Raw genomic sequence first — 14,496 nt, forward strand, 5'->3', positions numbered from 1 at the left:
GTATAAGAAAAGATTGTCCAATACAGATACTGCAATTTAAAGTCTCGAGTTAAGAACACAGTGGGTGTATATCTACTATAAAATCTACCCTAAAAACATGCCAGTTGTTAAACTAAGCAGTGCATTAGAAGCAGTTAGATATAATGAGAATGTAAATGGAAAGTATTCTAGAGAGATATTTCAGCTAAAAACAGCATACACTCTATGCTATCTTTTATTTTAATCATGCTCTAAGCCCTGCCTTTTTGAACTTTTTATAAATTCTGCTATCTCCCTTTGCAGTTACTTACATATTGGTATATAAATTCAAAGACGAGAAGCAATTAGGAATGAAGCGAAGACTCCCTCTCTTGATGCTAATACATCAAAGGAAGTGAAAAAAAACCTTCCCCCCCTCATACACACTGGGTAACACAGAGAGTTTCTGCTCTTCACAGCCTAATAGCTCAAGTAGCTCCAATCGAGAGTCTGATGTCAGCATCTGATTACATGGAGATGCCAAGCGATTGGAAAGAGCAGCTTTTGAAAAATCCCAGTTCTCTGACTCCGGTGACCACACAACCCTGCAACAATGCTTTTAGAACACATATGTGTATTATTCACATCAGCTGGTCCTATTTTTTCCCCACTTTGGACATCGAAACGTTGCTATTAAGAGTACCCTGGGGGTATCTGCTTGATTAAGGTACAACATGCGTGAAGGAAATTTGTCAGATCAGGGGCTTTTTTTGAACAGCTGTCGCTCCCCTGCACCCAATCTCCTTTGCTCTCCAGTTTGGAGAGAGGAAGAGCCAGGTGCTGCCTTTAAAGAGACACACTTGAGAAGTCTGCTTTTGCCTGGATGGAGAGGGAGAGGTTGGGACTGGCTCATGGCAGGGACCAGTAAGGATTGCTCCCATTCTTTTTCTGCACCTCTGCACATTTCTGCCAGACCAGCCTAATCCAATCCTTGGAACTGAAGCCTCAGAACAAGTAAACCTATGTAAGAAATGCCAACAAAACCTGATTCCACTGATCCAGAGCGGCAGCTGAGTGGCACCCTGAAATTGGGTATTTATACTTTCTTCCTGCAAGTCCTTCCCTCAGTCCAAGGACACTTGAAAACAAGAGTTTTTTGGAAACACTCCAGGCCCTTCATCTTTCAAAAAGGAAAACAAACGTCTCTTATGCATCTGAATCAACAGGTGAGCACCCTCCCCATGCCCTCAGCACATCACCATAGCTCCCCTGTATGAGCAGGGGAACTAACCAAAAGTATGAATGACTCCATGGATTTCACTGGAACATTTGTCTTATGTTTCTGTATGAACATAAACATTACACTATTAAGGCCTTTAAATAGAAGAATGGAGTTTTAAAGGGGCTATAGGAAGAATTTCTGTTAAACCGCTGGATCCACAGTAAGTTGATATCTCTTACAGGTCTGGTTCCATCTTCTCTGTTGTTTTGCTCCTGTAAAGGAGACCTTACTGGTCTTAAAGGAGATAAAACATTTCCAGCAGAATTTCTAATAAACCCACTGGAGACTTTTGCTTGGCTCTTGAGTATGAGCCAGAAAGAAGCTGCACTAACTGCTATGATATTACACAGCTGTGTGGCTGCAGTGAGGTGGAAATCAAGCACTGAATGTTTTTTGATATGTTCTTTAACTGGCAGACTCTCCATCTAGTAACAAAATTCCCAAACATTCAAACCTGGTACATTAGCTTAAGTACTATTTGTGGAATGACAAGTAAGGAGCTATAGAAGAGACAAAGGCTTTCTGGGCTACACCAGTGGAAGGCCAAGTAAATTCTGCAAAACTCTAGGAGATTTACACCTGTATAACAGGGAATGGCTTTGGAGGAAAACCACTGCTTTCTGCTTCTCATCTGTTACCAGGCTGTGCCAAAGTCTACTGAGTCTACCTGAGCACTGAGCTCTCAGAGCCTTTCCACTGAGCATCTCACTGGCCTTGGCAGGAATGGGATTTTACACTATACTTTTATCTGCAAAGAGACCAGAGTCTGCATTCCACAAGCCAACAAGACTGAAGGTGACAACCCCAGCTTTCAAAAAGTTACATCCCTGCCAAAACCACCTGACAAATTCCATCCCATTACCTGCTATCACATACTAAATGCACGAGAAAAAAATACCTCAAGCAAAGCCTCTGAAAGGTCCAATTCCTGTGTTAAAGGTATTCTATCACCATTCTGTAAACAAAGATAAGGCATTTTTCTCCTAAATGACAGTACTCTAGCTAATGGTGTTCTACTGAATGTTAAAGTAAAGTGGGGATGGGGTGCTTAAGTGAGCAGGTTTTTCTTCCTCTGTCCCTTTGTTGTTCTGACAGCAGTAAAGGTAAGAAGGAAAGCTCATGCTTTGGCCTCCATCTCCTTTCCACTCTGCTAATGTGCCATCAATCCTCTGCATTTAGAAACCCTGCAGTGGGAAATTCTTCTACTTTCCCCACACCCACAGCTTGGGTTATTTGCATTCATGGACAAACTACAGGCAAGTGCACCAGAAAGGTGAGTTCTTTAACATGAATGAGTACACAGTGACCAGCAGAACACCAGGAAACCAAGCCTGGCAAGTAAAGCCAAAAGCCTTTCTCCTTTTCCAAAGGGACAAGTGAAGAGTTGTGTCATTCCATTCGGGCAGGTGAAGGACACAAAGCTGAAAGTGACCGATTACTACATCCAGTGTACAGCTACTATTCTTTGGAGGCTTTATTCTGCACCCAAAAAAGACCTGACAATTAATATAATTTCAGTGTACAAAGGAAGCTCTCAATACATCCTCTTGCTTCATGTCCCCAAGGTTACATTAGTGTACACCTCTAAAAGTGAAACTAGCCTCACACTTAAATAGGCTGACTAACTATAAAGGACAACAATACAAAGTTAAAGGAAGCTAGGAATCTCTTTTGTGTTGTCTCCAGCAGTATCTGAGATATTTTTGAGTAAATGTATCCAGCCCATGGAGATATACAGCTGTGCCTCAGTAGCACAGAAAATCCATACAATGAAAATTGCACTTTAAATCTCAAGGATCTTGAGAAGCTGAGATAAAGTGCAACACTTATCTTCCCATCTGGGATGTGTTTTTTTTTTTTATTTCAAGATGCATCTACTCTTAAGGTCTTATGTATGTATCTCCCTGAAGATGCCTGCAAGGATGCTCACCAACCCTAAGCCTCAGAGGGCCTTACAATGCAATTGAATTCTGAGATAGAAGCATGACAATTTCTTGATTCCATTTCAACAGCAATTGAGACCAGCACATCAAGTCAAGGAGGAGGAGGTGCATTTTCTGATGAGCTTTGGGTCCAATATATGTTTAGTAAAAATGGTAGGATTGTGGCAGAAAATACATGAAAACCTTATAAGGGATTAAACATTTCCCTGCAGTACTCAAAAAACAAAGAGAAAAGCATTATGTCAGTGTGGTTAAAAGCCACACTAACAAACACCCCAAACCAAACAAAATTGAAACAAAACCACCTAAAAAGCACAAGGAAAGATACTAAAAGCAAGAGTGAAACTTGCCAGGCTGCTCTCAGTAACCAATTTCAATCCAACAGAATGAATTAATGCAGAGCCTAAAATGATAAAGAATCAGTTCAGAGCTGTTTTTTTTAACTCAATACTGACACTTCAGGAAGCAAGAAAATCCTATAGAGGAGAGCTCACTGTAGAGATCCAGGGGCCTCTGAAGAGCAGAGTAACACGGGAGATCCCCACACTTCTGAGCAGCTGCATCGCTAACTGTTAGCACATAGCACAATCAGGAATGGAAAAGCAGAGCAATGAAGATACAGCAGGCAACTTCTGGAAACCATACAGCTTTTAGAAAGATTGGCTACTGGTAACACATTGATGCTTTCGAAAAAAAGCCTGGAATGTGTGGAATTCTCTGGGATGCCAGGGTGCAAAAAGGATCTCATTAGCTAGGGCTTTCAAAATCCACTGCCTGGTTGTTGCCTATTATTCAGAAAGCAAGATGGCTTACATCATCAGTTTCTGTAAAGTACAATATTCCACTTAAACTGCCAGATCTCTAGTCCCCTAGACTGAGAAATCATCTTTCCAAATAACCACGGAGGCACTGAATACCAAGTCTACATGCTAGTCCAGCACTTCTATGTTTCTGTATTACTGAGATAATCAAACATCTAATAGTAAAACTGGGCTGTACCACACTGCTCAGTTCTCTTGTTGGCAACAAGAAAACTCTAAGCAACATCCAGACTGACAACAATCATGTTATTCCCACATGGTTCTGCTTTAGAAGCAGACCCTGGAGCTGCTCATGATGAAAAGCAGTAGAGTGGCAGAAGGGCAAAGTAGTTAGTTCAGGAGCTGAGCAGGAAAACATTTCTCACCCTTGTTTCTCTTACATTCAGAAGATGGGAAAGGATTCATATTTGCAAGATGCTGGCTGGCCAGAGGCTTAAAAGAAAGATGAAAGGACAAGCAGCATCTGGGGAGGCAGAGGTGAGGGACCTTGAGTTTTTGAAGATGACCTGCTTGTAACTGCCCAGAATCCATCCTTTATTGTGCCTAAAAAAGTTTTCCAATCACACTGAACAGTGACAAAAAGAAAGGGCAACACACAGGTAAATACCTTTACCAGTAGCTTAGTAGAGGACTTAAAGTACTTTAGCAAAGTATACACATACTTGCAAATGCTCACCATTGCAACAGCAACAGAGCTGAGAATGTTAAGGCCTCGTGAAAATGACAGCAGTAGTGATAAGCTTTACTGGAAAAATGCCAGCTTTAATTAACTTTAATTCTTCATTAATATTCTCTGATTCCAACATAGATGTTTTAATAAAATAATACATAATTTTCAGTATAATATACAACATTATTATGCAAAATTGTATTGTATGATATTTTCAAGATAACTCCTTTCCTGCTCCCCTTCCCCTTGCTATCATCTCTGCAGTTTCCAAGGAATGGCATTCTGGGCAAGGAATGCCCCTCTAAGCACTGGCTCCAATAGCTCTTGAGATGGCATTAGCCCATCATTTCCTTTTCCTAATGCAGCCTGAGTGTTCACAGGGGAATCTCAGAATCCAGCTGGCTTATGAGGCATGGAGATAAAGGCCTTCCCCTGTCACAGCTCAGTATCTAGGGCATGTCCAGTAGCATTACTCTCAAATCACTGTGTTGCACTTGAAGCTGGAATATGAAGAACGTCTCACTGTGGCAAGATAGGCTAGTAGTTTCAAACTGAATACTTGAGAAACTTGTGGTTGTGCTGCACTGTCCTGCTGTTAACATCCCAGTACATGGTGTCTTGGTCAATGTACCAACAAACCCAGCCCCTCCAGACTCATAATATGCAATAAAATCAATGCAGCCATTGCAGTCATGGCATGGGTGGGGTGGCTGCATGCCTGTCACCAACTTGTTCCTTGTGGTCGTGAGTCCAAACCTCCAGCCAGTTCTGAATTTTTCTTAGATGTGTCATTTGGGCTGGACAGCTAAAAGACAGCCCTGAGGCCATCCCATCATTTCCATGCTCACCACTGGAGACAGAAGTCAGCATGCCTTAATGTGATGTTGATTAGGTCCTGGGCAGATCTGTGACCACCTGCAATTGCTCTCTTGGTTTCAAAATACAACTGGGTGTAGTAACTTGAGTGTAATACTTTCAGGAGTGAATTATGTAGGCACTTCATGCATAAAACAAACATTAGCATAGTCTTGCTGAAAGTAATAATGAAGGAGGAGGCGTCAGCCCAGAGAAGAGAAAGCACACTATCATTATACACTACAGGGAAGATGGGCAGCTTCCTGCTAGGCAGTTTTATCTGTCCCTTGGGAAGAGTGAGTGGTCTGCAGGCCAAAGGGAGGTATTGCTGTGGGTGTGTATGGCTTTTGGGGGAATGTGAGGTGATAAGGTGTAGAGTGGTGCTGTTCAGCTCTGAGTCTCAGCTGAGATGTTCAGATGCAGCACTATGTAAACGCAGCTCGGCTGATCCACACTGGAGGGGGAATAAAAGCAGCCAGAGGAGGCAAAGAAGTTGGCTGTTCATGTAGGTTGGATTGTATCGAGACTTTCACCTTTAGGGAAGATGTGGTACAGCGCTGCACAGAGTGATGAGGACAGGGAGCTGTGCTTTGAGCAGCTGTACAGCTGCAGGCAAGACACACACCTACTGGAGAATGGGTGAGAGCAAAGCTCAGTGTTGTGGAGGAACCCTTGGCTGACCAGACCTAGGGACATCTGCAGATCTATCGGTGGCACTGAGGAAGGAATAACAGCTGGCAAACACAGGGAAGATCATGATCAAAATTTTCTCCCCTCTTAAAGAGAGAAGGAGTTAAAAGAAAACTGAACACTAAAAAAATGGATTCTGCATTTATCATCACAGGGATAATGCCAGACTCTCTAATTAAGCAGATGACATAACTGTGCTGTAATATCAAGATTTTGCTCTGTGATTTGCAAACAAGCTGCACTTGCACAATCCAGAAAGAAAAAAGCCATAGAGATTAGAACAGCTAAGCTCTGCTCTCACTTACATTAGTGTATACCCACACTTACTCAGCTCAAAAGACCTACAGATGAGAATGTGATACGAGGAGTTTCATTTCCTCAGACAGTTCTCTCACTAGCCCAGCCAAGCCTCCTTCTCACTGCAGTTTCCAATCACAGCCCAGCACTCTGCTCTGACTACACACTCATCCTGAAACCACAAAAAATCTCCCTGGGTCTCATCTATGGTTGATGTACATTCATACATCACCAGCAAAGTACAGCTGCTGAGTGTGTAGCTTAAATACTGTTGAATACTTAAAGCTTGATTCTGTTAATCAGGACAGCTTCATCGATCCTAGAAGAGTTACATATATTCCACAATGCTCCAAAGGGGAGGAAATCCAAAGCACAGTTTTTTAAATGGCATATTCACGCAGAGGGCATGGTCTTGTTTACCCTGGTGTAAACTCACTTTGCTGTACTTAGTGGAGGTACTCAGGATTTAGAGGGGTATAGCAGAAGGCAAAAACTAAACCAAATTCTCCTTTCAACCCACTGCTTTTCCTAAAACAGATACTGAGAGGTCAGAACCAACACCAGTCGCTGCTACTCCAGACTTGCAACCCACAGCCCTATCTATCAAACAAACACGTATCCACAAGTGCTTGGGAAGCGTATTCACCAGTGAGAGTACAAAATCATTACACTGCTGTGAACACGAGCCATATTCAGCAGAAATCAGCAGCTGTTAGGACTACAGAGCTTTTCACTGCTTTTATAGTTTGGGTGGAGAAGAAACAGGATTCAAGCACTGCTCATAACGCAAGTTCTATATTGCCTTGATCTTTATCCTCCTCCCCCTCCTCCACCCTCCCCTCTTCGCTCTTCAGGTCCACTCTTTAAACAGAAAGAAGTCATTAGCCAAACTCCCTTATTTTATGGCCCCGATAGTTAGGTAACGACGAAGCAATTTTATTATTCCCACTTAAGAGCGTTCGATCGGGAATTCAGAGACACTTCTAAGGGGTAGATATCAGTCTGGGAAGGGGGACAGGCCGGCAATGGCAGAAAACACAAATATGCCCGAGTGCGGCGGATCATCTCCATCAGCCCCGGCGTCCAGCTGACAGACCTCGTCCCCCTCCCTGGCCAAACCCTTGGCTGCAGAAGATGCGTCCCGAGAGCCCCGCCAGCCAGCTCCTTACGTAAGGCACAAACCACTGACATCATCCCTCCCGCCGGCATCGCCGCGGCGCCCAGCGGCGCCCACAGAGCCGACCCGACCCGCGCCCGCCCGTTCCCTCCCCGCTCTGCTGCCCCGCCAGGGCTCCTTTCCCACCGACTCTGCCCCCAAACTTTGCACGGCAGCTTGCCAGGGGATGCCTTTCCCCACCGGGCGCCCCGCGCTGCGGCGCGCTCCATCCATCCCGCGGCGCGCCCCACGCACCCCGCGTTCCGCGGTACTTACGCACTGCCTCCTGCTTGGGGTCGAGGCCGCGCACGGCTCCCTGGAGGCCGGCGATGCGGCCGTGCAGCGCCCGTACGCGGCGGTGGGTGCCCTGGATGTCAGCCTCGACCTCCTGGAAAAGGGTGCAGGCGTGCCGGGCCACGTCGGAGAGCTGTCGGAGGATCCGCGACAGGGCTACGTTGCTGACCGAGCAGAGGTCCAGCACCATCAGCACCGCCGCCGCCTCCCCGCCGCCGCCGGCCGCCTCGGCGCCCTCGCTCGCCGTGCCCGGCTCCTCCGGCGGCGGGTCCCGCGGCGGCGGCGGCTCCGCGCCCCAGCTCTCCTCTAGCACGGAGGCGGCGGGCTGCCGCCGGCACAGCCGCTGCGGCTCCACGGTCCGCTTGGCGAAGGGCATGGCCGAGCCCTCGGCCGGAGCTCTGCCGGGCTCCCTCGGGCACTGGCGGGGATAGCTGCCCTCCTCCTCCTCTTCCTCCTCCTCCTGCTCCTCGTCCTTCTCCTGGCCGCCGCCGCCGCTCCTTGCCCGCGGCCGTCACTCGCGGGCGGCCGCCGGCGGGCGGCTCATCGCCTCGCTCCCTCCCTGCGCGGGGCTCCGGGGCTGCGGGGCGGCCGCCGCTCCGCCGAGCATCCGCCGCTGCCGCCGCGGGGAGCCGGGGCGCATCCGCGCCGCCTCGCTCGCTCGCTCGCTCTCACGCCGTCCCGCTCCGGCGGCGGGTGTGAAGGGGCGGCCCGAAAACCCGGAGAGAGGAATCCCGCGGCCGCGAGGAGGAGCGAGCCGCCGAGGCTCCCGCCCGGGAGAGCGGCGGGGCGGGGGCGGGCGGGGGCACCGGGGCGGTGCCGAGCTCCCGCCGCCGCGGGGAGGCGCTGCGGGGCGGCCGCGGGCCCGGGCCCGGGCGGGAGCGCTGCTCCGGGCAGCCTCTGCCTCCTCGCCCCGGCCCAGCCCGTCCCCGCGCCGGAGGGAGCGCTGCTCAGGTGCGCGGAAGAAGAAAGAGAAGCTGTTTCCAGGGGCAGAAGGGATCCAACTCAGCAAGGCCCGACCGCTGCGGGAGGGTGGTGGTGCCCGCCCACTGGTGTCACCCCCTGGGGCACCGCGGAGATTGTTGCGCTCCCCCAAGTCAGGTGCATGCACTTGGGCGCCTTAGGAGGTGTCAGGGAAAGCTGGGTTCCCGTCAGACAAGGAGCGCTGCTTGTGACGCGGCTCAGCTTGCGTACGTACACTTCTGAAAGGTGAACGTGCCTAACAAGCAGGCGTGAAATCTGAACACGAACTCTGAATTATTGGTGGTAAATACCACTGAAGGAGGTACTGAAAAAGGAGATCCAGGCAGATGGAAATGCAGACGTTCCACAGTTTGGAAACAACAGCTTGTTTGCCCGCTTGACCTTAACTTGTCATCCTTCCACTTGAGTGTTGTGGTACAGTCTGTCATTACATGACCACATAGAGGCAGCTTTTAATTACCTCTGGTCAAATAGCCTGAGTTGCATCACTGCCAGCCTGGTGATACACACACCCCATGTTCTGCAGATGCAACGACCTGCTCCTGGGACAAGCTTAGGTCCAGAGGGGGAATACAGCTGCTTTCAGAGAGATCAGAGTCAGAGCTGAAGGACTTTGCTGGCCCTGCTGCTGGCTTTCAACATGGACCATTCATGTGCCTTCACGCTTTGCCTCTGGAAAGAGGAGCACACCATGACACAAAGTCAGCTCAGGTCTTTAGCTCAGGTTTCTCACTTGGCTTGAAATGGGTCCCATCCTATGCATGGGTGGGGAGGAAGGCACAGAGCCTGTTCCAATCTCAGCACCACCTCCCCACACTTCCTGGGGGGCTTGAAGTTCAGGTGTGACCCAGTCACAGGGAGCAAGCAGGGATGTGACAGCTGTCAGAGGCCCAGGGGCAGTGCTCAAACAGTACTAAAACTTGGGCCCAAAATGAGCCTCTAGTAAAATCACTGGGGTATTTGTACCCCACATTGCTGAGCTTCCTCTGCAGCCAGGAGGCTTTTAGCTCTTGTAATGGGGCATGGACTGTACTCCTCTTCCTATCAGGGGGAGTCATGATATGCTATTTATAAGCCTCTGAGAGGTATTCTAGTATTTCACTTGAGATTCATAAAGCAGGGGGAAATTGTTAAGTTTTAATGCTTCAGAAAGAGCAGCAGACATCCAAACTGATGTGGGATCACAAGAAAAGGACCAGGAAGCAGCAGTATAGCATTCACCAGGCAGGGGCAGGAGAAACCTCTGAGGAAATCAGCTCAGGCTCTCATTTGGCCTCTCTCTTAGGAATATGATAAGCCAGTGAATTGAGACATAGGTAACAGGTAAAAGCTGCAAGGGGTAGTACTTTAGACTGTACATTACCACAGCTTCCCAACTGCACCTACTCTCTGATCAGCTCAGACAGGACAAGAGCTGTGCAGTTCTCTTCCTTCCCTTGAAAACAGCACCGTGGTTCTGGCAGTATATCCCTACCCAACTTCAGCAAAGCTACCAGAAGCTAGTGATTCCTCTTCATTTACTTTTCCCAGTCTGTTATTACTACTTTTCATTTACGCAGACTCCATGGTCTCTCTTTTTATCCCATGCTTGGAAAGGTACAGCTTACCTTAGGTACCTGACTAGTCCCATGACAATTGTGTGACTTGAGTACAGGACAGGCAGCACCAAACCACACAGGAATAAACTGTTTATAGGAGGAAGGTTCTGCCAAGTCTGTGCATCTCCACCATAGGGAGCATATTTTCATTTTGGAGGTTTGCAGCATTACTGTCCTTTCCTCCACAAGTTTAGGTGATGCATTTTTCTTAGATTTTCATTGCAAGTAGAACAGACTCCATAGGCAGCTTGGGTGAGGAGTACTGGCACTTTCTACCAGACAGGTGGAGATACCATGTCACCTTCCTCTGGTCAGAACACAGCTCCTCTCTTTGCAGGCACTGGGGAGTCAGGTTGCCCCAGTCATGCACTTACTATGTGTTTTTTATCAGAAATATTGTGTGGTGCAAATCCAAATTCAGTAGCTTCTCAGCTGCCTCTGGGATTGGTCTTGGTACGTGTGTTCAATAGGGGATTTGGTAAGAAGGAAGAAGTCCCAAAGGTTAACCTCAGTCTCACCCAATGGGTCTTTGGAGCCTCTTAGAGCAAAAGGAGAGGAAAAAATCTTTCATGGGGGATTTTGAATGTTGTCTCAGTTCTGAAATGCCCCTCAGAGGTGCCAATCCCTCTGCACTGACTGGAGGCTTCTCTTGGCAGTAGTCAAGCCTCAAGACCCAGAGTATTTAATTTCTGAGCACATCAGCCTGGACCAACCAGCTGCATCGCTAGATTTCAAGCACTTGCTGACCTCAGAGATTGAGACATGTCAGAAGGAATATGAGTCATTAACAGAGATAAATAGGTGAAATGATTCCTTTTGTATTTATTTATGGCAGAAAAAATGTCATGTTGAACTGTACTGCTTTCTTGCATGTGCATGAGCTGTATTCACTGTTAGCTGCTATACATTTAGGTTGGGATGCTGCTGTGGATGGCATTGGCTTTCACCCATGTCAGTGAAAGGCGATGGTTTGCTTCCAAGACACATACAATGTGGGAGTGGAAGAGTGGGCTAACAGAGTAAAAGAAAGGTCCTGCTTGATCTCTCACTGGTTCTGTTGGTGGTAGCAGGCACCTGGTCATAGCCCAGAGTAACTGCTGTGCAGCTTCCCACCCCACTCCCACCGCTGTGCTCGTTCCCTGGCTCACGTGGGCTGCTGGTAGCCTGGCTGAGGTGTGACTTTACAGCAACACCAGCTAGGGAATATTCCTGCCCATGGAGACAGAGGACAGAGCCATTGGCAGATAAGAAGGGATCTTGTTTCCTGCTGCAGCAAGCTACAGGAAGCAGGGAGGTGGGATTAGGCAATCTCGCCCGGTTTGGCAGGGCTGCTCTGGCCTGCTGCAGTGTCTCTTGTTCTGCTGTGCCAGAAAGGGAGGAGAGGCTGATGAGTGCTGTAGGCTATTGTCATTTCCTCCTCTTTCCACAGCTGTCAGGAAGGTGCCTTTAGGCTTCATATTAATGAAGTTGTGGCCTTTTGGCCATGATGTGGAATCTGTCATCACTGATGCTAGCCCACCCTAAATATATCACTTATTTATTCTCAGCAAAAATGTCACAGACAAAGCATTTCCAAACCTGCACCCACTTAAGCTAGCAAAACTCTCCTTTTTTGGAAAGTCCCTTCAATAGTCAGCTGCCATTCTGCACTTAGACCTGACAGCAACATTCCTTGATCACAATAAGGCCACATTAAATGTAAAAGTCCATAAGGCAGGAAAGCAGCAGTCAGGGCAGTTCCCTGTGAGTTTTAGGACTCTCAGTCCTACCAGTTTCTTTCAACAGGTGAAAGTTAAAATACTTTCCAGAATGTGAGACATTAAGATTTTAGTGGGAAATACCTTTCCTGAAGAGGATCCCTAATTTTGACTTAGTGAGGCAAAAGGCTAGTAGTTCAAATTTTGATGGTATGTCCAGGATACAGAGATTATTTTCCCCTTCAGTGAAGGCCACACTGCTGAGGTACTGAGACAAGCATCTTCTTACTTTTGGTTGCTGTTTCCCTAAAATTTTATTGGCACAAACGTCTATACAAATGTGTGCAGCATGCAAGAGGCCACAAACCTCTTCTAGGAGTTGCTATAGGACTATAAATAGATATTGGTTCTATAGGTAGGAGTGTTCCCTGATCATCCTTGTTTCTCTCACAATACTCACTAAATCATTGTTGCTGCCAGCCTGCCATCACTACTAAAGCTGTGCAGTCTGAATTTTCTCTTTTTTTCTGTTTCAGGGCACACTTTTTCCTCATTTTTTTCTTCTTCTTTGAGAAGAAGAATTTTACTGTTCTCAGTAAAATAATGTTCCTAATCTTTCTCACACCTCCAGCTGAGGACATGTACAGGCATTAGAACGGTGAGTGTTTCTCTGCATTAATCTCTCTCCCGTCCAACTGCATTTCCCCAGGCACTCGTGTGCTGTCACCAGCTTACACTGATCCAGCCCACTACTGCTCTTTCTGGTAGTTGTTAATATTTGTATTGCCATAAACCTTTTCACCCTTGAACTATGAGCCCACTGATTCAGTCATTGGTTTAGTGGGGAAAATACAGGGCCTGCAGGAGTCCTTGTACCTGTAGCAAAAGGAATTACTGGACCCCGCATAGTGCTGCAAAACAGAACTGAATACATTCAAACTATCTTCCTTTCTCCAAAGTCTCCTAATTATGGTTGTTATAGAGTTTACTTGTAATCAGAGTAGGGATGACATTTCAAACTGAAGAGTGATTATTAAATTGACACTTCCTTTAAAATGTGCCTGAAGTCAAGACTGACATGCTAATTGAATTTTATTAGCAAGAAATGTCTGTTTTAATAGGGGAACTTTTTAATCTCTCTATCAAATTCATGCTAAGTGCATACCTACTCAATGTTTTCCATCATCACTACCTGGTATTGCTAGTCAAAAAAAAAAAAAAGTCTCATTGGAGCATCCCCCTGAGCAGCAAGCACTGTAATTTCCTTTGATATCAATATTAGTTTCACATTCATATATTCCATTGACTGCTAGCACAAGAACATGTCAAGGAAGAAAAAAACCAAAGCTGTTTAAGACTTTAAAAATAATAGTGGCTAAGAATGCGCAAAAAATCCAAGACCAAATTGAAATGATGCTGGGTATTGCTGGCAAATTTCAGGGTCTCCCTAAAACACACTAAACATGTCCAACAGCTCTAGTATGACATGGATAAGTATCCCCACCATTATCCTAGAGAATACTGATGCTCATTTTGTCATCTCAGAAGAAAGGAGTTGTGTAGAGGACAGCTGGGGTACCTTTCCTAGACTCCAAACCAGAACACAACACAGCAGAGTAACTGCAGTACTGGAGCAGCATCCAGCTCCAAGCTGGACTTCAGGGAAATGAGATTGTACCATGTGGGCTGTGCCACTCTGTGGTGGGAAAGGGCAGGTGGGAAAGGGCTTCTTCAGAAGACAAAGCTCTCAAACTAAATTCAGCTCTGTTCTATACAGGAAAGCTCTGTTGAGGCAACACCACCAGCAACCTTAGCTGGAGTGCCATGACACCTGACACCAGCCTGTGCAGAGAACTGGTTACTTCAGCCTCTATGGCCCCAAGTAGGAACATTCACAAAGACAAAAAGTTAACACAGGGGGTTATATCTTAATGAAACACAGTAAAAGGAGAAGCAGACAATAATAAACTGTGTTCTTCACGAAGAAATGTAATCCTTTCCAGGGAAACAGAAGAGAAAAAGGAGTTTTACTTCCAGTGTGAGCTCCATCCACCATCTTTTTTTGCTCTGATTTCTTAATTGCACTTGATTTGATAGCAGTGGGGGTTTAACCTATGTTGTGGGTATTTTCACTGTTGTCTTTAATTTCGCCTGCTGGCATCAGGCAGTTTGTGCACATCACGCCAAGTCTGCTGTCTTGATTCAGGACTCATGACCTCAGCTGACATTTTGCCTGTGTCAGAACAGTGGGAGT

General features: G+C 46.9%; 1 protein-coding gene across 3 annotated transcripts in view; it reads right to left on the reverse strand.

Moving 5' to 3' along the window:
• Nucleotides 1-8,409, reverse strand: part of NHS (NHS actin remodeling regulator) — a 246,541-nt gene extending 238,132 nt beyond the window's left edge. The window contains exon 1 of one of the 3 annotated variants that reach the window (XM_086879995.1): nt 7,949-8,409. In XM_086879995.1, the coding sequence (XP_086736121.1) occupies nt 7,949-8,342 (394 nt within the window). In that variant the 5' untranslated portion in view covers nt 8,343-8,409. The remainder of the gene's footprint in view (nt 1-7,948) is intronic. The other 2 variants (XM_086879993.1, XM_086879994.1) reach the window with 2 other exon arrangements.
• Between the last annotated feature and the right edge of the window lie 6,087 nt (nt 8,410-14,496).

This window comes from Cyanistes caeruleus, chromosome 3 (genome assembly GCF_971803275.1).
Source record: "Cyanistes caeruleus chromosome 3, bCyaCae1.hap1.1, whole genome shotgun sequence".
Lineage (NCBI taxonomy): Eukaryota > Metazoa > Chordata > Aves > Passeriformes > Paridae > Cyanistes > Cyanistes caeruleus.